Source organism: Podarcis vaucheri (assembly GCF_965113315.1).
Source record: "Podarcis vaucheri genome assembly, chromosome: 2".
NCBI lineage: Eukaryota > Metazoa > Chordata > Lepidosauria > Squamata > Lacertidae > Podarcis > Podarcis vaucheri.
The window spans coordinates 76,626,211-76,648,294 of record NC_138760.1 but is presented as its reverse complement, the minus strand read 5'-3'; the positions used below and the strand labels follow the sequence as shown (position 1 = coordinate 76,648,294).

General features: G+C 43.1%; 1 protein-coding gene across 4 annotated transcripts in view; it reads right to left on the bottom strand.

The window, feature by feature from the left end:
• Positions 1 to 13,598, bottom strand: part of BSN (bassoon presynaptic cytomatrix protein) — a 208,085-nt gene extending 194,487 nt beyond the window's left edge. For all 4 annotated transcript variants that reach the window (XM_082214464.1, XM_082214463.1, XM_082214466.1 and 1 more), the window contains exon 1: positions 13,307 to 13,598. In XM_082214464.1, coding sequence (XP_082070590.1) covers positions 13,307 to 13,497 — 191 coding nt within the window. In that variant the 5' untranslated portion in view covers positions 13,498 to 13,598. The remainder of the gene's footprint in view (positions 1 to 13,306) is intronic.
• Positions 13,599 to 22,084: the final 8,486 nt, after the last annotated feature.

Sequence of the window (22,084 nt, the reverse complement as noted above, 5' to 3'; positions counted from 1 at the left end):
ACCATCAGAAAGTTCTTCCTACGTTTCGTCAGAATCTCCATTCTTGTAAGGAGAACAAAAAGCCTGGCAATCCCATTCCTTTGTAATGCTGATAGAACCTGCTCCACAACTAAATCTGTTCATGCCTGTTTCAACTAGGTCTCTATGTTTATTTTAACCCACTTATGGAATGCCCCTCTTCATCTTGTTTTTCACATCAGCAGTATTCGTGGAGGGATACACTGACTCAGAGCTCGTCCATACTTCCGCTTGTGCCATGCCTAGAAAGCACGGGTCTGAGCGGTGTCCCCCTTGCCCCACTCCTTTCCAAGGGGACAAAAAAACCTCTTTAGCAACAGATTGGAACAAATGGCAATCCAGGAAAATCTCAGACTGGGTGTTAAAGAGCGGTTCCCCCCTCCACCAGGTGGGGGAGAAGCAGCGGGACAAGAGGAAGTATGGATAAGCCCTCAGTTCATATACAACACTAAATCAAACCTTGGCTTAGTGAAATTCAACAAGGGTGTGTGTGCAGGTGAGTCTGCAAGCTCCCAGAGAAAAGACTGCAGCTGATTTGCTCTTACTCTGGTCTGGCTGCTGCTGCACTGCTATTCTTTGGAGACCACTGTCACCCATAATTGTTGCTGATCATGCCAAAGATTCAAATACCTGTCTGAAGGAAGACCTGGAGAAGTTTGGGCATCAATAGTTTGGAGTACATGGTATCAATAATATTGTACTTCTTGTTTTATGGAAACCACCCATCCAACTATTCTGCATCTGGATGGATAGCTGGGAAACTGTCAGGTGTGCACACAAGCCGCTGCCCCCAACCCCGTCACTAGCAGAGCTGTTGTCATGTTAGGGAACAGCTGTGTGCAGAAGACGAGGCAGGCAGAGGGCTGAGAAAGAGGTGAAGGATGAGTGCTGACGAATATCAGTATTCCACATTTGGATTACTGTGTAAATTCTGGTTACCTCTCAAAAGAGGTATTGTGGATTTAGAAAAGCTGTAGGAAAGGGCCATCCAAATGATCAGGCATCTGACTGGCCATCCAGAAAAAAAGGATGCTGCACCAAACAGGCCTTTGGTCTGATCCAGTACTGTCTTTCTCACTTGCCTTAGGGCCTGAGGAAATCAACCACAGGGGAGATAGGGAGCTAAGGAAATGAGTTACTGAGAAAGAAAAGGAGAAAAACACTCTAACAAAGTTGGAAAGTAGAGGAGAAGCTCTCTCTATGCTGCTGGGAGGAAGAAGCAACACTGGAGTGTTACATATTGAGGAGAACAAGGAAAGCAGGGAAACAAAGGAGCAAAGAGCCAAATGTGAAAGGAGCTGAGAATCCTGATGTTTGAGGAAAGTAGGACACAGTAGTCAGTGGCCTGAAAAAAACAACAGGAAACTATAAAGAACTGCGGATGGTGAATGCAGAAGTATGGTGCGTGGAGAAGAAGGAATCTATGGAGGCAAGGAGATGAGAAAATGAGATTGAGATCTAAGCAGAAAGATCTGGGCTATAAAAAACTGCACATGATGCCTGGGGACAGGAAGAGCACTCTGGTGTTGACAAGATGGGAGGCTGCAGAACTGTAGTCCAGGGTGCACTGGCTGATGTTAGTTTGAATGAGCCAGACAAATATTTGCAGATCTCTAGAACAGAATTGTTTTACTAATGTCGTTTAAAAATAGTAATCCTCTTTTAATGAGAGCAAAAGCACAAAACAAAAACATTCTAGTGCAGAATGTAACTCAGGAAAGAGTTAAATAATGCTTGATTCCCACCCCCCCATCATGTATTTCTTACTAGTCTACATTAAACATAGACATCTTTCAAAGGGTACAAGTAAACTACTACCAATATAGCAAAATGCCACGAATGACTGACAACAATTGACAGCTATGCTGCCTTTCTCAGAGAATAAAGAGTAGCAGTACATTTTTTAAAACCGCGTCAGCTTGCAGTAGCCGCAGATTATGGCTGCTGTGCAAAGTAGAGCACATAACTAGAATACAGCTAATTTTTCTCTCCAATTTTTGGCTCATAGAATTCTGTGATTTCTGCCATGTGTATTTTGTGTATTTTGAGAGTAAAATTTCATGCACCATGTTATTGTAGCAGGACTATTATTGCAGTGCACAATGATGAAGCTTAAAAACATAAAAAGTCTAGGTCACATCTACATCCACTAGTTGCTCACATACATAGTACATAAACTCCTAAATTTCTAACACCTTTTCAGAACTTCAGCCCTTCAGCTCCAGGGGCTCCTCCACCCCTTCCTATATTGTCACCACTACAGCAGGGTGGGAAAAACTTCTCAAAGAGCTCTCACATGTGGAACTACACCCAGGAAGACCCATTTCAAACAGAAGGCCGTGCTCCCAAAGGGTCCATATTTTGCTTTCTACACAAATTACCAGGCTTATGCTGTTCTGCCCTATGTGAATAATTTGCTACGTCTTCATAAATAAAGCCTTAGTAAAAGTCAGATTCAAGCTCATGAGCCTTCTTTTCTCGAGTAATTTTTAGATGCACTCACAGATTAATTATCAATGCCCTCTGGCAGTTTTCTGTAAGAATTAGAGTAACCTGACTGTGAAAATAGAGTAGCTTAGAGATTCTTTAAAAATTAAGTGGTTTATAAATGCTTTTTATATAAATAGGATAGCAAAAAACATGGTGGGAGGAGAAGGAGAAATAGCAACTGTTGTAGGGCAGGTGTGGGGAACATTTGGCCCTCCGGATGCTGCTGAACTACAAGTCCCACCATCCCTGGTCATTGGCTATGCTTGCTGGGGCTGTTGTAATGGATGTGCATTTGCACTACAAAACCGAATGTGCCTCAAGATGGAGAAGCTGGACAATTGTAGCAGGGCTTGATAACTGCACATTAAAAATCCTTCTAAAATGCCAATTTGCTACAGCAGCTGTTGCTCCTCCCAAGTAACAACTAGCGCTCATGAAGGTGTACAACATCCCCAAAGTCTCCATGGCCATTACATCCCTGGTAAGAACCAGAGGAACTGCAGACTCCAGTAGAAGCAGGGCAATGCTCCAACATCTTGCGTTGTTCACTCCTATGATCAATTGTTACTTGACACACAACCTATGTTTCTGAGCCCTCCTCTGCTTCTTCTTTTTTAACCTGACCACCCCCAAAGGGCTCAGGGTTGCTGACACCACAATAAGAAAATCAGTCTTTAAAACCTCAATTAAAAGAAATACCCACAGCTAGAAAATCCATGCACCATTTACACGTTGGTCCCTTAGGACAAGAAGCTCAAATTAGATTAAGATGGTCATTTATCACATCAACTCTAGTTTTAATACATGTGTGTGCTTATCTTGCAGGCAGTTGATCGGTTTGGTGAAACACAAACACTCAACAGACACTGGTCAAAGAAGGTTATGGACTCCACACAAGAAATGGAATATGCAAGGACATAGAAGGCAAGGCCTTCCAAGGGAAAGTGGACAGTGAGAGAACCTCAACTGCGCGCACAGGCACACTGTATTCCAGTGATTTGTGACCAGTGGCTCATATCATGCACACCATACATGGCGTCCCTCCAATAATCCTGGGGTGTGTAGTTTCTTAAGCAGAATTGTAGCTCTGCGGAGGTGCACTATAGTTCCCAGGATTCTTTGGGGGAAGCTGTATGTTTTACATACACACCAAGAGCTCAAAACTAAAGCCTTCTAGCCCAATAGCTTATCTTTAAACCATCACATTTGTTGTACTCTAAATATAATTCTGCTAAATAAGAATTTTTAAATAATACATAAAGACATTATGTCTATACTAAAGGAGACAAAACATATGCTAAAAACATTCTTGTTTAGACAAGCCTACCCAGAGGCTTAGAAAGTTGGAGTAATTTTATTCCTTTTTTTTTTTTTACTTTTGTACTGTATGTTTTAAAGTAGGGTTGTAATTTTTTCTTTCTTTTATTGTTTTATCTGTTTATAAACAACTTTGAGGTTTTTTAAAAAAACAATCAAGCGGTGTATAAATTATAGGGAATAAAACAGCAAACAAACATGCTAACAATGGAATTAGACAAGGTTTCAGGATAGGGGAAATGGCATATTATCCCACACTGTAGTGTGCCCCTGCCCAAACCTGGTCGTTCAGTAAATAATAAAATAAATAGTAGACCCACACTGGATCTCTTTAGTGCCATAAAGCACCACCTCACCTTGGCAGCTCCAAATAATGGTAGAACAATCCTTTTCTTCTCAGATTGGGTGAAGCCCTGAACAAGAACACTCATTCGGGACTGCAAATACACTGCAACATTTTGCTGTTGAGTTCACACTTGTGTACAGTGGTACCTTGAGTTACAAACTTAATTCGTTCCAGAGGTCGGTTCTTAACCCAAAACCTGAGGCACGCTTTTGCTAATGGGGCCTCCTGCTGCCGCTGGCATGCGATTTCCGTTCTCATCCTCGGGCAAAGTTCTGAACTCGAGGTACTACTTCCGGGTTAGCAGAGTTTGTAACCCAAAGCCTTTGTAACCCAAAGCGTTTGTAACCCAAGGTACCACTGTACTAGTAATAGGGTTGCCAGACCTCCAGGGCTGACCTGGAGTCTGCAGGTTTGCCTGCCTGTCTCCAGGTGGCAGGTGGAGAGCTTGATTCTCCAGGTAGACTTTGAAGTTGTAGACTGGGAAATGAATTGTACAACAAATGGCCCAAGAAGCTACTTCTTTGAGTCAGTGTAAACTGTTCAGAGCTGTGCTCAACCTGCACATCAAGCAAGTTTCTAAAGAGCCGTATTTAAAACACTGTCACAAACTTTATCAAAGCTTGTCTTCTCCTGCTACAAGGGCCCAATGTAATCCTTCAAGAAGGCCATGATTAATGCAAGCGACACAATGGTATCATGAAGTGGAAGGAAAAACAAGCCTTTAGAAAAGAAGGAAGACAGGAACCATGCATGGCAACACCCAATTCATTTCTAAAGTGAAAAGAATGTCAGCGCCTAGGATTTGAAGAAAATGAAGATAACACAACTAATAGGAAGATGAGCAGCAATTATTGTGTTTCCTTGGACTAACAACATTAATCGACTAATCTGTGCAATTACCTGATTCATTACTTGATCATAGATTAATTGCAGATTCGTTTTAATCTGGTCAGCCATCTGGACCTGACTGATTCTTCTACTGCCACCTCGTACTTTCTGCAACCACCTCTATTTCTGCCTGCTACTGAAGTAGTGCTGCTGCAGCAACTATTTTACATTTATTTAATGCTACCACACAGAACACAGAAGTGACATGGCCCCTGTCCAGAGGGTTTGCAATCTTAGTGATGTGAAAGGGAATGGAGCTGGCAGCAGAATGCTCAGGAAAAAACAAGAGAAAGCAGTTTTCCAGGAAAGGCACTGAGAGTTTACACATTAAGAATGTTGCTGCATATGCAATGGTATTTGGATCAGCAGACCCTGTAAAACGTGAAGCTGGATGTGTGTTTGTGAATCCACAATAGACATACAGTACAGAGTACTGTAGTCAATGAGGTGCTCCAATTTGCTGCTCCAAACCATGGCACAAATATGGCAAAATACTCTGGCATGTAAAGAGCATTAAATGGCCTTAGATATTAAGGTGTGAAAGAGAAAGTGTTGGCTTGATGTGCAAATGGAAGATGGCTCCAAAATGGTCATGTCATTCACTGTGTCCATGGAAGGAGGAACAAAACCCACTTTTATTATTCTTTATTGGCCTGTATACTGCTCAGTGTCCAAATTGGCTTCTAAGCAGTTCACAAAACATGAAAGCAAAATATACAAAACCAATTAAAATCTGTAACTAGCATCAAAAAGCAATACAACAGTAAAAGCAGGAGATCTAGACCCACACCAAGTGAAAAATGCCTGTGTAAAGTGGTGCCAATACAGATGGGGGCCTCTCAAATTTCAACAGGGAGAGCTCCACAGACCAGGTACAATCAATGAAAAAGCTTGTCTTCATGTTACCACAAGGTAATAATTACTGGGCAGCAGCAAGGCTAATCGGGTTCCATTTGCTTATCTTACTGCCCTTATAGGGCAAGGGAGGGGAACTTGGTATTTCAGGAAACTTGACCCAGAGCTGTTTAGGGTTTTATATGTAAGTAACATAAAGCAGGCCTGATAGCTAATAGGCAACCTCAACATTGGTATGTTATGTGCCTGATAAGGAGCGCTACTGCACCAGCTGCAACCTCTGGATCAGAAATAAGAAAAACCCCATACAGAGTACACTGCAGTAGTCTAGATATGTGTCACAGTAACCAAGCTGTCCCTTTCCAGGAAAGTCACCAGGAGTGGTTCTCTAGAGAAGAGTTCCCTCCAGAAATCTGTGGACTACAATTTCCATAACCCCTGACCACAGACCAAACTGGCTAGGGTTGATGGGAGTTGCAGTCTACAACACCTGGAAGGACCCACATCCAATGCATATTTCCTCCCCCATTGTGATATATGATATATATGGTACAAGCTCTCAAAGTTGCAAAATCACTTTCTGTTTGGAGGGAGGTTGCCTAAGGTTATAAAGGGGCTCTCTGGAACGACAACAAAAGATAAGCTCCACTTTTAGGGAGTTCACTGAGGCAAACAGTGAAAAGCATCCTGTATCACAGCAGAACTTCATAAACCACATATTCTACAAGGGCCAGATCCAGGTTTGTGATGAAGCAGGCATCCATTTTCAACTACTGCCAGTTTCGGTCTAGGTATTAGCATGGATGCCTGAAGCATCATGCTTAACACATACCTGTTAAGTATCTGTTCCACAAATATGCCTAAATTCTGGTTCTCAAAGCATAAATGATCTTCCAAAAGATCTGCATGTAGCTGCATTGTTTTAAACATCTCAGATCTCAATAACGCTGATTTGGCACTTGAAAACAGCAGCTTAAAGATGCTGGGCAGAACTTAACTAATGAACTCAGTCAGGAGAAACCCTGTCGAGGGGCTTCTGCTTGCACAACATGACTCCCTCCCCCCACCCCCATCCCCTGCACACGCCCCACAATTGGCTATGGGAGGTTCAGGAGAATCTACAGAACAACACTCAAGGGAAGGGTGACTATTCCATCTGGCAAGCCAAAATGCTTGCACAGATGGAACGTTCAACATAGTGTGAGGTTGAATTTTACCCTATGTCTCCCTCCAATCTCTTCTTTACCAGACAGTTTGTCAAATATAACCATAATTGGCATTTTAAAAACACACATATTCTACAAAGTCACTAGCCATAAAGAAAATGAAATTATTAGCCTTCAAAAAGTTACAAAGATTATTGGGTTATGTACCGGTAAATTCACATTTCTTATTGGTAATGCAACACTCTTGACACAAAGCACTTCATTCTTAAGTCTTTTACCCAGCTTTTAATATTTTCCTGTCATTAAAACCAATGTGCCTTTAAATGCAAATGTATGGCTGAATTGTGTCCAGCATCGCTTAGTAAGTTATCTGCTTTCTCTTCGCTGTTTTAGCTATTAAGACTAAAATTGCAGTACACAAAGTTGAATGAGTCCTCTATAATATTCCAAATTCCTTCTTCCACGACGTCCCTCTTCCAACCATCTTCCAAATACTTTCCCAAAAAAAAAACTGTTTCAAAAGTTTATAAAAACATATTCACAAACTGGTAACTCATCATTTTATATGAAGCTAATTCTATCTCGCCAGATGCAGCTTTGTCACGCTGGCCACGTGACCCGGAAGTGTCTCCGGACAGCGCTGGCCCCCGGCCAATAGATGTGAGATGGGTGCACAAACCCCAGAGTCTGTCAAGACTGGCCCGTTCGGGCAGGGGTACCTTTACCTTTACCTTTAATTCTATCAACCCACCTTATAGGGCTGTTTTCACTAAGAGGTGCTTTAAACACATGATATGCAGTTTATGCTTGTTAATTAAAGTTTTATCATCATCATCACAACCTTGTATATTTTATACCTGCATTTCAAAATAAGTATGTTCCAATTTATCCATTACATTTCTGTTTTTCCACCAAGAAAGTACTGGGGTTTCCACTAGTTTGTTATGTTAGGTACAGTAAGAGATAGTTAGTGAATGATCAAATGTCATGCATTAACCCTGGTAAGCAGGGATTTCAACAAGACTTCCCATGTTCATCTAACATTTTACACTGCACTTCTCCCCTGCTACCTATAAAAAGTAAGAGGGTTTAAGTTTTTTATATTTGACGGTTTATTTCTTTGTTTTATCTGCACTTTTGTTGCTGTTATTAGTTGTATTTTTATAGTGAAAAGTTCAATAAAAACTAATGCCTAAAAAAGAAAGAGGGCAGAAAAGCATTTGGTTAAAGATTACTGCTGAACGCTACTGAGATGATAGGTTTGATCATGTGGGAAAAGACAGCTTAACAGTAAAACGCATTAAGAAACTGGAAAATGCATTTTAATCCCAGTGACACACTTGAGTTTTATACATAAAGTGCAGTTGTATGTCTTACAAGTGATCTATAACTGAGATTTCAGAAACATGCAAGACTATGACCCAAACATGTGCTGTATCCATTTCATTGTGAAGTGATATGAATCAACTATTTTTGACTCCTGAATTAGATACTAACGAGACATTTGCAACCAACCTGGTTTATTCAAATCAAAATATTAAATAGGCACCACACAATCCCATCAGTCTCCTCTGACTCCTTGGCTCCTTTCCCCGCCTATTCCCGGGAGCTTGTAACAGGAGCTTGTTACTCAGCTCTTCTCCCACTCCCACTGCCCCTTTGGCTCCTACTGTTCGTTCTTAACTTCCATCTCTCTTGCAGCCACCTCAATTCATCCTTTCCTCAAACCCCTCCCTCTCAGCCCAATGAATTCTGTGTTTCTCTTCCTCCAACCATCTGCCCTCACGCCCCCACTCCATGGCACCAGCTCAAGCTGGGGAGTGTCATTACCAAGAGGCAGGGGAAAGACATGTTTAGCCTATTGTGAAACAATTGATGAAGCTACTGGACCTGGTGGTATCAAGATCTCAAGTGTGTGTGTGTGTGTGTGTGTGTGTGTGTGTGTGTGTGTGTGTGTTTGGATAGATGGATAGATAGATATACAAACAGCCTTAGCTGCTACACCAGGAGTGACAAGAAGTCTGCAGCTTCCAGAAGGTAAAGGCCTCACCCTGTAAGGTCAAACAACTTCCAGTTATGCATTACAGCCACTTCTAAGAAACTTGGGTCACCAGACTATTATCAGAGGCATGCCAAGGCCTGTTTTTGAACCATGAGCATCCTGTTTGCATTCAAGTTGATTGTTATAATAACCTTGTGATAGTAAGAATTTGGTGCCCAAGTTTGCCTCTTTTCATTCTTCCCTCCTCAACCCTTTTCCTTTTGTGTTGTGTCTTTTCAGATTGTATACTGAGAGTGGGGAAATATATATATTTCGAAAGCTTCACTGATAAAAAGTATTATTATATATTTATTTAGGCTCCACATTTTTCCCTGACTGGGACTCAAGGTGCCTTTTAGATAAAGTAAAGGCAGCTAAAAAGATAAAGGAAACATCTGGAAAGCACTTGAGTTAAAAGAAAGTCAGTAAGACCTTTAAAGGCTTATACTGAATGTGACTAGCTTGCTCCCTGATTTTATTTTGTACATCACCTTGAGACATGCATGGGTTTTGTACATCACCTTGAGACATGCATGGGAGGAGATTAATAATAAATAAATATTTACATGTGGCTACATTTTGTCCCACATTAACTGCTGCTATATCTTGTTAAGATGTTGAATTTGAGAATCGTTCAGAAGATCTTGGTCTATAGTCCTATCAAAAGGGAAACAGATATAGCTGAATCCATGGTTCTAAACATATTGAATATTTGGAAGGGGAGAATTAGTACAATTCGGAACTCACAAAGAACCTAACTGAAAGCTTTGTGGTGCAATCCTATGCAAGTTTCCTCAGAAGTAAGTCCTACTGAGTTCAATCATGGTGCTTAAAGGTGAAGGGACCCCTGACCATTAGGTCCAGTCGTGGCCGACTCTGGGGTTGCGGCGCTCATCTCGCTTTATTGGCCGAGGGTGCCGGAGTACAGCTTCCGGTTCTTGTGGCCAGCATGACTAAGCCGCTTCTGGTGAACCAGAGCAGTGCATGGAAACCCTGTTTACCTTCCCGCCAGAGCAGTACCTATTTATCTACTTGCACTTTGGCATGCTTTCAAACAGCTAAGTTGGCAGGAGCAGGGACCAAGCAACTCCAAGTAAATACACACTGGATTTCAACCCAAGGACCAGTGTGAAACTTCAGACAGGTACACCAAGATGCATCATGCACCTGCCAATATAGGAGGTAATATAGGAATCTGTCTTGCACCTAGTAAGACTACTGCTCTATCTAGTATTGGCTACGCTGGCTGCCAGTGATTCTCTGGGTTTTCAGACAAGATTTATTCCCAGCCCTTATTGGATTAAGCCGTGGGACCTTTGGCATGGAAACATGTGCTCTAGTACTGAGCTATGGCCCTAGCCTGGTACTGATACCATCCACAGGGATATTACCCAACATTAATAAATCTGAAATAGTATATTTTCCCATTCCTATGTTTTATATGGATTTGGCTCACCTGCTTCTGAAACACTTATAGGTAGTAAACATGTGGAATCTTAATTATACTGTGCAGTAAGTTGACCTAATAGGCTCTATTATTCATTAAGCAAAGCAACCTTTCTAAAACTGAAGTCAGGTCCAAACACCTTTTTTTTGCACAGAGAAATTTCTAATATTGGATAAGGTGCTTTTAATTAACATCCTTAGCCTTTGTTGTTTTTGCTGCAACAGACTAACATGGCTACCACCCTGGAAACTGCCCATATTCGTGATTACTCCTGCGCATTCCCTAAGCAAAGGACTATAAGGCTGACAGAATAAGCATCCATTAGTCGTGTCAGGGATATGATAGGATGCTTGTTTTGAGAGAACAGGGTTGTGCTGATTGTCTGGGTTTGGAAGAGTGTCTAGTACGTTTGCACAGATGTATTAGTACTTGGATAGCTTCCCAGTTCTGTTCTTCGACACACCATGGCAGGAGTGTCACGGAAAAGCCTCAATGCGCAGATGCTTCAAAACACTCAGCTCTCCATCAGTAACACTTTTATGGTGCATAATTGAGCCTGAACTGCAGACTTAAAGAAACCTTCCAGGCCACAGAAACTAAATAATCCTGCTACAGGTCCCAACATAAACACACTTCTTCCTTTTCATAACAGCTAGCTTCTTCCAAATCTTCTTCCAAATCTTACACAAGTTCATTCTGCCTAATTATTTCAACACCCATTAACTCTCATGCCTGTATATACAACTTGCATATGCACCAATGCTTTGCCTACATCCCCCCCTAAACTCAGCTGAGGAGTAATGTGCAAAGGCTACCCTGCAAGAGGGAAAGAACTGCCACATCACAATTCCGACACCATTTCCTCTACATACAAATGACAATTCTACAAACAGATTATGTACATTTTCAGAAGAGATTTAGGATTAAAGATACTATTAAAACATATCTATACCAATTTGAAGATAGGTGACGGATAATTGTTGCCTTTAAAAAATGTAAAGGGATCAATACAGAACATCAATCAGCATAGTTTAATAGATTTCTTCTACAAACTCATGACAAAAATCCAATGATAAGAAAAATCCAAGTTCACGCAGGACCTTTTGGCATTAAAGGGTGATAAAGAAGGTTCCTGCTTCAACATAGCCTTAATACAGAAAAACAAGCAATTTGATTTCTTCCAGAATCTACTATTGCATTCTCCTTGTAATAATGGAGCATTTAACAGCGCAAGCCCTTTTTAAACATATGAACAAGGGTGATACACTTCTTAGTGTATTCTACTCAGCTTTTCAACAAAAATGGCTCAGTACCTATTAGCACATACACACATATATATCCAATATCTTACTACAAAACATTAAAAAGATTACTCTCTTTTTTTCTCTAACTTTTTATTTTTATCTGCTTTCTAACACCAAAGTTCTATATTTATTGGCAGCAAATATTATTTTTTAAAATTTCTTCTAAATGTAGTGTTCTGCTGCATGATAACTAATCATTATACTACTCTCCACCCTCACCCTGTCACGTTTTGTTTTCCTTTTTAGGAGAAACTACACAGAGCATTGATGTTTTTGTTCTATTATTTTTGTACACTGAGGTAGAGATTACATAACTACTATTATTATTCTTTTTATATATATTTCAATTAGTCTGCAATTAGGACAGCCACATGCAGGGTATATAAACTGTACTCAACATAATGGCCTTAAGCACCATCAGTTGTATCATTATAAACAAGTATGAGGGCAATTTAACTGGCCAAGATGATCTAGGTGTGAGAAGGGCGACCTGTTTGTCTATAGATGTTGTAGATGACTTAAGCCAGAAGTCTTGACAACACACACATTGAAAAAGGGTGCTTGCTTAGTTCTTTACCCACAAACCATGATCTTCTGTTTTGCATATCACTTTTCCCATCCTCTGTGTAATCAACATCCCATTCATGTTTCTCTGCTCCCCTCTCCCTGATACTAGCCTGCACTACGGCACTCTGTGGAAGTGTCTGCATCCTATGCATGTATGTGCCCATGTGCCATCTGGTCCTCCATCCGATGCCTTTTGCAGCACCATCCAGCTAGATGGATCTCATTCGCTGCATCAAATATGTGCAGATTCCTGCATACTCGCCTATAAAAGATGAGTCTCAAATGGCACCCAACACAGCCTTTCCTCCACTTCAGACACCACCAAAACTATATCACAGAGCTTGGTCAGAGATCAGCATTCCCAAAATAAGAGGTATCAGTATGCAGCGTTCTGAAATAAGAGGTATCAATATGCTCTAGGGAGCCTTGACTCTCTGGGATTGAAAGAGTGCCTCTGAAAACAAGGGGCTTCCCTTAACATAATGCACACATGGCAAAGCTACCACCCAGGCCCAACCATCTTTCTGTTTCTCCACATCCAATCATTCCGACAGAGGGCTCATGTCCAGAGCCTTCCCCCACAAGAGCTGGCGACCCCTCCGGGTTGCACCCGATCTTTTTCTCCCATTTCTCTCGGCCGTCTCCAGAGGCTGAGTCTTGCCCTCTGCTGCCCCATTCCTCTCTCGCACTCCCAGCTCATGCCCAGCCCCACCTGGCACCCCGCAGCAGAGGGTTCCCCAGTTGCACTTCGCCCTTAATCCCCACTCCCTCCAGCCCTGCTCCTCCTCCTCCTCGGCCCTGACAGACCAAGTTGCCCTCGAGCGACCCCTCCCCTCCTGCCCGGCTCAGCCGGTCTGCGCTTCCCACCTGGCGGAGGGTCCGTGCGGCTGCGCGGGGCCCGGTGCGGCGGCTGGAGCCCTGCCCGGAGGGAGCTGTCCTCCGCTGCCTGGTGCTGAAGGCGGCTTGGCAGCCCCGGGCGTCGTGGAGGGGCCGGCGGCGGGGCCGGGGGGCAGCTGCCCCTCGGCTCCACCGCCCTCCAGGCTGGCCTCGTTGCCCATGGCGAGGCGGCGGCGGCCGGGATGGGGACGGGCTCCCGGAGCGTCCTCAGCGCAGCGCCTCCTGCGCCGCCATCAGCCTAGCTCCACCATCGCCGCCTGCCCCATCCGCACTGGGCATGCGCTCGCCGGGGCGCGAGCCAGGCGCCCACCCCTCCCACAGCTGAGGGAAGGCGCGCGCTCCGTGCGGGGGCGCGCAACCCGAGGCCAATGGAGGCTCGCGCAGAGTTCAAGCCCGCCCACCGCGAGCACGTGCGCTGCCCGACCAATGGAAGCACGCGAGCCCTGCTCGTTTCCCTCCCCCCTTCCCGCCAAGCGCGTGCACGAGCAGGGCCGGACGACGAAAACCCAGCGACGAGCAGCCCTTTTGCGGTCCAGGCGAGGCGGCCGAGAGAAAAACCTTCCCCTTCAGAAGGCGCAAAGCCCCGAACGGAACGCCTCGCCGTTCCTTTATTTCCCGGCCAATGGGAATTTGCGCTCATTCCCTCCACCGTTTAACTGGCCAATAGGAGCACGCTCTTCCTTACTCCATCCTTCCGCACATGCACGGCTCGCCTAATGGGAGGCCAGCTTCCCTTGCCCTGCCCTGAAGGTTGCTCTCCATCGCCAGCTTCGCCGCCTTTTCCCTCCCTCCGCTCCCGAGCTGACCAATGGGAGGGTACACCTGCTATTTTTGCCCTTGGCCTGTCCAGTGCATTGGAACTGCAGCTGCAAGGATATCAAAGGCAGCCTCCTTATCCTGAAGCCTGGCCCCTTTGCCCAGCCAATGCATTCTTGGTAGGGCTGGGCGAAGGCATGTGCCCATCTTCTGACTGCCATGATGTGTGTGTGTTGAGACATAGACTTGTGTCACTCCCCAGCACAAATAATCAATAAAAGTAGGTAGCAACATCACTATTTCTATGAGGTCAATATATTTCTTCAGGCCAACTATGCATGCCCACATCCAATTAGAAAGAGAGGAAATGATTATAAACCAACTTTTGAGCTGTATAGAACAAAGCATTCCAGAGAAATTCACTTTCATTGCAACCTCTGAATTGTTGTTGTTTAGTCGTTTAGTCGTGTCCGACTCTTCGTGACCCCATGGACCAGAGCACGCCAGGCACTTCTGTCCTCCACTGCCTCCCGCAGTTTGATCAAACTCATGCTAGTGGCTTCAAGAACACCATCCAACCATCTCATTCTCTGTCGTCCCCTTCTCCTTGTGCCCTCCATCTTTCCCAACATCAGGGTCTTTTCCAGGGAGTCCTCTCTTCTCATGAGGTGGCCAAAGTATTGGAGCCTCAGCTTCACGATCTGTCCTTCCAGTGAGCACTCAGGGCTGATTTCCTTCAGAATGGAGAGGTTTGATCTTCTTGCAGTCCATGGGACTCTCAAGAGTCTCCTCCAGCACCATAATTCAAAAGCATCAATTCTTCGGCGATCAGCCTTCTTTATGGTCCAGCTCTCACTTCCATACATCACTACTGGGAAAACCATGGCTTTTACTATACGGACCTTTGTTGGCAAGGTGATGTCTCTGCTTTTTAAGATGTTGTCTAGGCTTGCCATCGCCTTTCTCCCAAGGAGCAGGCGTCTTTTAATTTCGTGACTGCTGTCACCATCTGCACTGATCATGGAGCCCAAGAAAGTAAAATCTCTCACTGCCTCCATTTCTTCCCCATCTATTTGCCAGGAGGTGATGGGCCCAGTGGCCATGATCTTCGTTTTTTTGATGTTGAGCTTCAGACCATATTTTGCGCTCTCCTCTTTCACCCTCATTAAAAGGTTCTTTAATTCCTCTTCACTTTCTGCCATCAAGGTTGTGTCATCTGCATATCTGAGGTTGTTGATATTTCTTCCGGCAATCTTAATTCCGGCTTGGGATTCATCCAGCCCAGCCTTTCGCATGATGAATTCTGCATATAAGTTAAATAAGCAGGGAGACAATATACAGCCTTGCCGTACTCCTTTCCCAATTTGGAACCAATCAGTTGTTCCATATCCAGTTCTAACTGTAGCTTCTTGTCCCACATAGAGATTTCGCAGGAGACAGATGAGGTGATCAGGCACTCCCATTTCTTTAAGAACTTGCCATAGTTTGCTGTGGTCAACACAGTCAAAGGCTTTTGCATAGTCAATGAAGCAGAAGTAGATGTCTTTCTGGAACTCTCTAGCTTTCTCCATAATCCAGCGCATGTTTGCAATTTGGTCTCTGGTTCCTCTGCCTCTTCTAAATCCAGCTTGCACTTCTGGGAGTTCTCGGTCCACATACTGCTTGAGCCTTCCTTGTAGAATTTTAAGCATAACCTTGCTAGCATGTGAAATGAGTGAAATTGTGCGGTAGTTGGAGCATTCTTTGGCACTGCCTTTCTTTGGGATTGGAATGTAGACTGATCTTCTCCAATCCTCTGGCCACTGCTGAGTTTTCCAAACTTGCTGGCATATTGAGTGTAGCACCTTAACAGCATCATCTTTTAAAATTTTAAACAGTTCAGCTGGAATACCATCACTTCCACTGGCCTTGTTATTTGCAGTGCTTTCTAAGGCCCCTTTGACTTCACTCTCCAGGATGTCTGGCTCAAGGTCAGCAACCACACTACCTGGGGTGTACGAGACATCCATATCTTTCTGGTATAATTCCTCTGTGTATTCTTGCCACCTCTTCTTGATGTCTTCTGCTTCAGTTAGATCTTTACCACTTTTGTCCTTTATTATGGTAATCTTTGTACGAAATGTTCCTTTCATATTTCCGATTTTCTTGAACAGATCTCTGGTTCTTCCCATTCTGTTGCTTTCCTCTATTTCTTTGCATTGCTCGTTTAAGAAGGCCTTCTTGTCTCTCCTTGCTGTTCTTTGGAAATCTGCATTCAATTTCCTGTATCTTTCACTATCTCCCTCGCATTTTGCTTGCCTTCTCTCCCCCGCTATTTGTAAGGCCTCGTTGGACAGCCACTTTGCTTTCTTGCATTTCTTTTTCATTGGGATGGTTTTAGTTGCTGCCTCCTGTATAATGTTGCGAGCCTCCATCCATAGTTCTTCAGGCACTCTGTCCAGCAAATCTAAATCCTTAAACCTGTTCCTCACTTCCACTGTGTATTCATAAGGGATTTGGTTTAGATTGTATCTTACCTGTCCAGTGGTTTTTCCTACTTTCTTCAGTTTAAGCTTGAATTTTGCTATAAGGAGCTGATGATCTGAGCCACAGTCAGCTCCAGGTCTTGTTTTTGCTGACTGTATAGAGCTTCTCCATCTTTGGCTGCAGAGAATATAATCAATCTGATTTCGATGTTGCCCATCTGGGGATGTCCATGTGTAGAGTCGTCTCTTGTGTTGTTGGAAAAGCGTGTTTGTGATGACCAGCTTGTTCTCTTGACAGAACTCTATTAGCCTTTGCCCTGCTTCGTTTTGATCTCCAAGGCCAAACTTGCCAGTTGTTCCTTTTATCTCTTGATTCCCTACTTTAGCATTCCAATCCCCTATAATGAGCAGAACATCCTTCTTTGGTGTCACTTCGATAAGGTTTTGTAAGTCTTCATAGAACTGGTCAATTTCAGTTTCTTCAGCACCAGTAGTTGGTGCATAAACTTGGATTACTGTGATGTTAAAAGGTCTGCCTTGGATTCGTATCGAGATCATTCTATCATTTTTGAGACTGCATCCCAGTACAGCTTTCGCCACTCTTTTGTTGACTATGAGGGCCACTCCATTTCTCTTACGGGTTTCTTGCCCACAGTAGTAGATATGGTAGTCATCCGAACTGAATTCGCCCATTCCCGTCCATTTTAGCTCACTGATGCCCAGGATGTCAATATTTATTCTTGCCATCTCATTTTTGACCACATCCAACTTACCCAGGTTCATGGTTCTTACATTCCAGGTTCCTATGCAATATTTTTCTTTACAGCATTGGACTTTCCTTTCGCTTCCATGCATATCCACAACTGAGCGTCCTTTCGGCTTTGGCCCAGCCGCTTCATCAGCTCTGGATCTACTTGTACTTGTCCTCCGCTCTTCCCCAGTAGCATGTTGGACACCTTCCGACCTGAGGGGCTCATCTTCCAGTGTCATAACTTTTATATGCCTGTTGTCTTTGTCCATGGAGTTTTCTTGGCAGGGATACTGGAGTGGCTTGCCGATTCCTACTCCAGGTGGATCACGTTTGGTCAAAACTCTCCACTATGACCTGTTCATCTTGGGTGCCCTGCTCGGCGTAGTTCATAGCTTCTCTGAGTTCTTCAAGCCCCTTCGCCACGGCAAGGCAGTGATCCATGAAGGGGAACCTCTGAATTACTGGTCTGTAATTTTTTATTAATAGTAAGTAAACACTGGGTATTTTTACTGGTACATAGAATTGATACCTTGCTGTCAATAACTATCAGAAACTTTTGACACCAGTTCTAGATGACTCCACTAGGATTGCCATTATCCAAAATTACTAGTTGCCAATAACTGCTAATGGCTAAGAAATATTGATAATTCTTATGAAGTAAGTTTCTGACATCAGTGACAAATAACCATCCCATTCATCATACAACATTAACTTATTTTCAGAAATCCTAAATGTCTCCATTTTTAGAGACTAACAGCAATCAATGGAGCTAAGCAAAAAACGGGGGGGGGGGGGAGGTCAAAAGTCTGGGAAGTATTGAAGAAGCTGCCATATATCAGCCATATATCATAGACCTTTATTTCAGCAGAGCATGTTTTAACAATATAATGAAGGAAATTATCAAATGCTTTGCTGAAATCAAGATATATGATATCCACAACATTCCCATGATCTACCAAGCTAGTATTCCTATCAAAAGAGACCTGGTTTGAACAAAGACATTGGATTCTTATCCCATTATACATGACTAAGCCATTTCTCACCTTCTCACCCCTTGCCTTTTCCTGTAAGACCTATTACAGTCATTAAGAGTCGTCAACAGGCTCATCTCAGCTATCTGCCAATCTCCCATTCCCACCACCCTTCTGAGAAATACCCCTCCCCACCTTCTCACTATATAGAAGGATCTGGCAACTTCTGTTTCAGTGTATCTGAAGAAGTGTGCATGCACATGAAAGCTCATACCAAGAACTAACTTAGTTGGTCTTTAAGGTGCTACTGGAAGGAATTTTTTTATTTTGACTTTTCTTTTTAGATGCTCCTAGACAGCTTATTAATATGTTTTACATTGAACTTTGGTTGGTACTGACACCAGGCTGACCAGTCCATATTTTATCATATCTGCCTTTCTCGTCTTTGTGAAGATAAGGGTAATATTTGCCCATCTCCAGTCTTCCAGTACCTCCGCAGTTCTCCAAGAATTCTCAAAGATTATATATTGGCAACAGCAGTGATATAATGGCTGCAAGCACCTTTGGGTGTAATTAAGCTGTCCCAAAGTCTTTAATGCTTTTAAAGTAGGCTAGGTATTCTCTAATCATATCCTGGTGTATCCTGGATTTCAAATTTCTGCTTCCACCTTTTTCCAGGCCAAATACAATCTCCCTTGAAGGAAGAAACCCAACCAAATAAGAGCTGAGTAGTTCCGTCTTCTCTCTGTTGCCTGCTAACACTTCACCATCTTCCACAATGGGGGATTTTCACCACCCTAGAATCCCCTACTAGCTTCAGATGAAGGATTTTCCTAAGTACTGCAAGCAGGGAACCCATGCCTGTTCCAATCCTGTAAATTACCAGCCCCCTGCCAGCTGATGGAATGCACATGTCAAAAACCTGTACTGTATTTAGATGCAAAGACACACTTTTAGCCTAATGCTTAGAAGAGGTGTACATGCCTCTCTAGGGTGGCCAGGTAACAAATATGGCAGGGCTCTGCACCTTTAATAGTTGTGTACATAGAATCATAGAACTGTAGAGGGGGACCCTCTATAGAATCATAGAAGGGACCCTGAGGGTCATCTAGTCCAACCCCCTGCAATGCAGGAATATGCAGCTGTCCCATATGGGGATCAAACCTGTGATCTTGATGTTATTGGCACCACGTTCTAACCAGCTGAGCTGAGGGAATCTAAGCAGGAGTTCTTTTCTTCTCCCTCACACACAAGGGCCTGCCTCTTCTAAGTTGGTTGTTGCTGTGATTGTCAGTGGGTGACAACTGCCAACTGAACACCATCTAAGCAGCAGTAAATAATCCTTTATCATTTTTAAGTGCAGATATATGCAGATTTAATTCACTAATCAGTCAGTTAAAACTCTCATGTTTAATCAGTTAAGATTTCTTTAATGGGATGACAGCCCTAGTATTTGATAATCAATTAATTACTTGTTAAACCTGGTGATTCAGTGACTAACATCATTAATCAGGAGAAAACCACATTTTCACCACATCTAAATATCTTGCCAACAAACTATCCTTCCAATCTCCCGGGATGAAAACTGCCAGCTGAGTATAACTGATGCCACTATTATCAATCATTTTGTCTTTTCTCTAAATTTTTGCTACCTGTATGCATTCAGTTTCAGAAAACTGGATGCATTCTGTGTACTCAAAACACTCCTTCTGTGTGAATTGATCCACCTAGCTGCTGTCTTTGCTCATCCAGTTCATTACGGTGTTTTTATTTTTAGCAAAAATAGAAAATCTGGAAGACTGATGATCCAGAGGGAAAGATTGTTCACCAAGGATAATACAGCTCCACTACAAATGAAGATGCTTTGTGTAGTTTAATGCAGAGCTGTTTGTGCTGATTTTTGTGCTGGTACAGCTTCACGGTATCGATTGCTTTTAGTTTGTTGCATTTTCATTTCATTATCTTGTGAACTTCCCAGAGGGAGGACATGGGTCATTTGGGTGGTATCTAAATGCCAATAAATATATATAAATACTAGGCGCTGCCACTCCTGCTTGCCAACCCTATCTACCGCCTTTCCAACTCCCCATCCTTTACACCTCACCTGTCCCCTCACTGCTTGCCCAAAGCCCATCCCCTTTAAAAGGAAGGAGGTACTTCACACAGCACTGTTTGAAGTGCTTTCCCCTGCCAATTAACCTCACAGGGTGTGTGTTTAAAGGAGGGGGGAGGTCCTTCACAACATCCAACCCCCTCAGTTCAACAACTCGCCTGGGCCACCTGCCATTTGGCATACTGCAAACGGTGAACTATTAGCAATCATACAAACTGCCATGTGATGACAGCCTTACATTTTTATGCATATAGGAAGAAACAAATGCAAATTTTGTGATGGTATTCATTGGTACAAAGTACCATCACCTCTATTCTTCCTGCCACTGGTAGCCATTTTGTGCAGGTACCTATGACACTTTTATCAAGATATGAGCAAAAAAAGCAACAAAAAAGTACACTGCACACAGTCATTGTACAACATTAGTAGGGCTCAAGATAGCCCTACAAGGTCTGTCTGAATCATAGAAGATCACACCTCCTGACCCAAAGAAGCAGCAGTGAGCATTCCCTAATTTGAGGTGTTTTTTTTCAAATAGTATTACTTTTACATGCAATTTCTGCTAAAGAATTAATATCCAGTTTCCCTGTTGTTCTTGCGAGGTATTTTTCACAAAAGCTGCAAGGCCCTTTGGGAGGGAGGGGGGACTGGGATAAATCAGGAAGAGCAGTTCAGCAGTAGAACAGACTCAGGAGGTGGTGGACTCCCCTTCCTTGGAGGTTTCCAAGCAGAGGTTGGATGGCCATCTGTCATGGATGCTTTAGCAGAGATTCCTGCATTGCAGGGGGTTGGACTAGATGACCCTCGAGGTCCCTTCCAACCCCACAATCCTATGATTCTAAGTTTTCAGTGGAGAGGGGAAGAAAGAGAAACGGTGGATACAGTTTAAGTCCCTTTCTACATTAAATATAATAAATACCCACCTATTTCTTATTCAATTATTTTGAATTTATTTTTGTGAATGGAGGGATCAGGAAAAGAAATGGTGGGTGGGTTGTATATGTGTTGCAACAATATCTGATTAACCATTGGCCTGCATTTACTTATTAAAAGCAGTAGCAGCAGCAACTGTGTTGGGCGGGGTAGGTTTCTCTGAACCATGTGCAATTCAAGCAGAGTAGTTGCAAAAAATAGAGATCTGTTTCCAATACCTCATTTTAGTTTAGAGAAAGAAGTGTTTTGGATAATGGAACGTTAGAATGAATTTTTTTTTAATGGATTAGGAAAACTGCATGCAATTAGAACAAATATTCCTTACATCTTAAAAGCTTTTTTATTTGTTTAGGTTTTTGGCAATGAATGAGTAAACAAAACCTGATTCAAAAATGTATGTTATGTGGTGTAGCTTATTTTCTAAATGAGAAGTATGGAATCAATCTGGTCTGAAAATCATAAGTGGAAGCTCTTCCCTGGTCCATAGATGTGCAGAGAACAATGGATGTTTTTCAGTGAGAAAACAATGGAACTGCGCCTGTGTAATGGGACACTTTCCTATGTAAGTGCTGTAGAAGTCTTTGTTAGTTTCTGCTCTCTTCACTGTGCAGCGAAATGCCTGTCACAAGACAATGTTTACATTCCACAGTCAGAGTACTGTTGGGTTTTCCCACGGGAATGGGAAGCTGGATGTGACGTACACTGGTTTCCTGTTTTTCACTGTTCTCTTGGTGTTCTTCATTCCGAGGAGAAGGACGG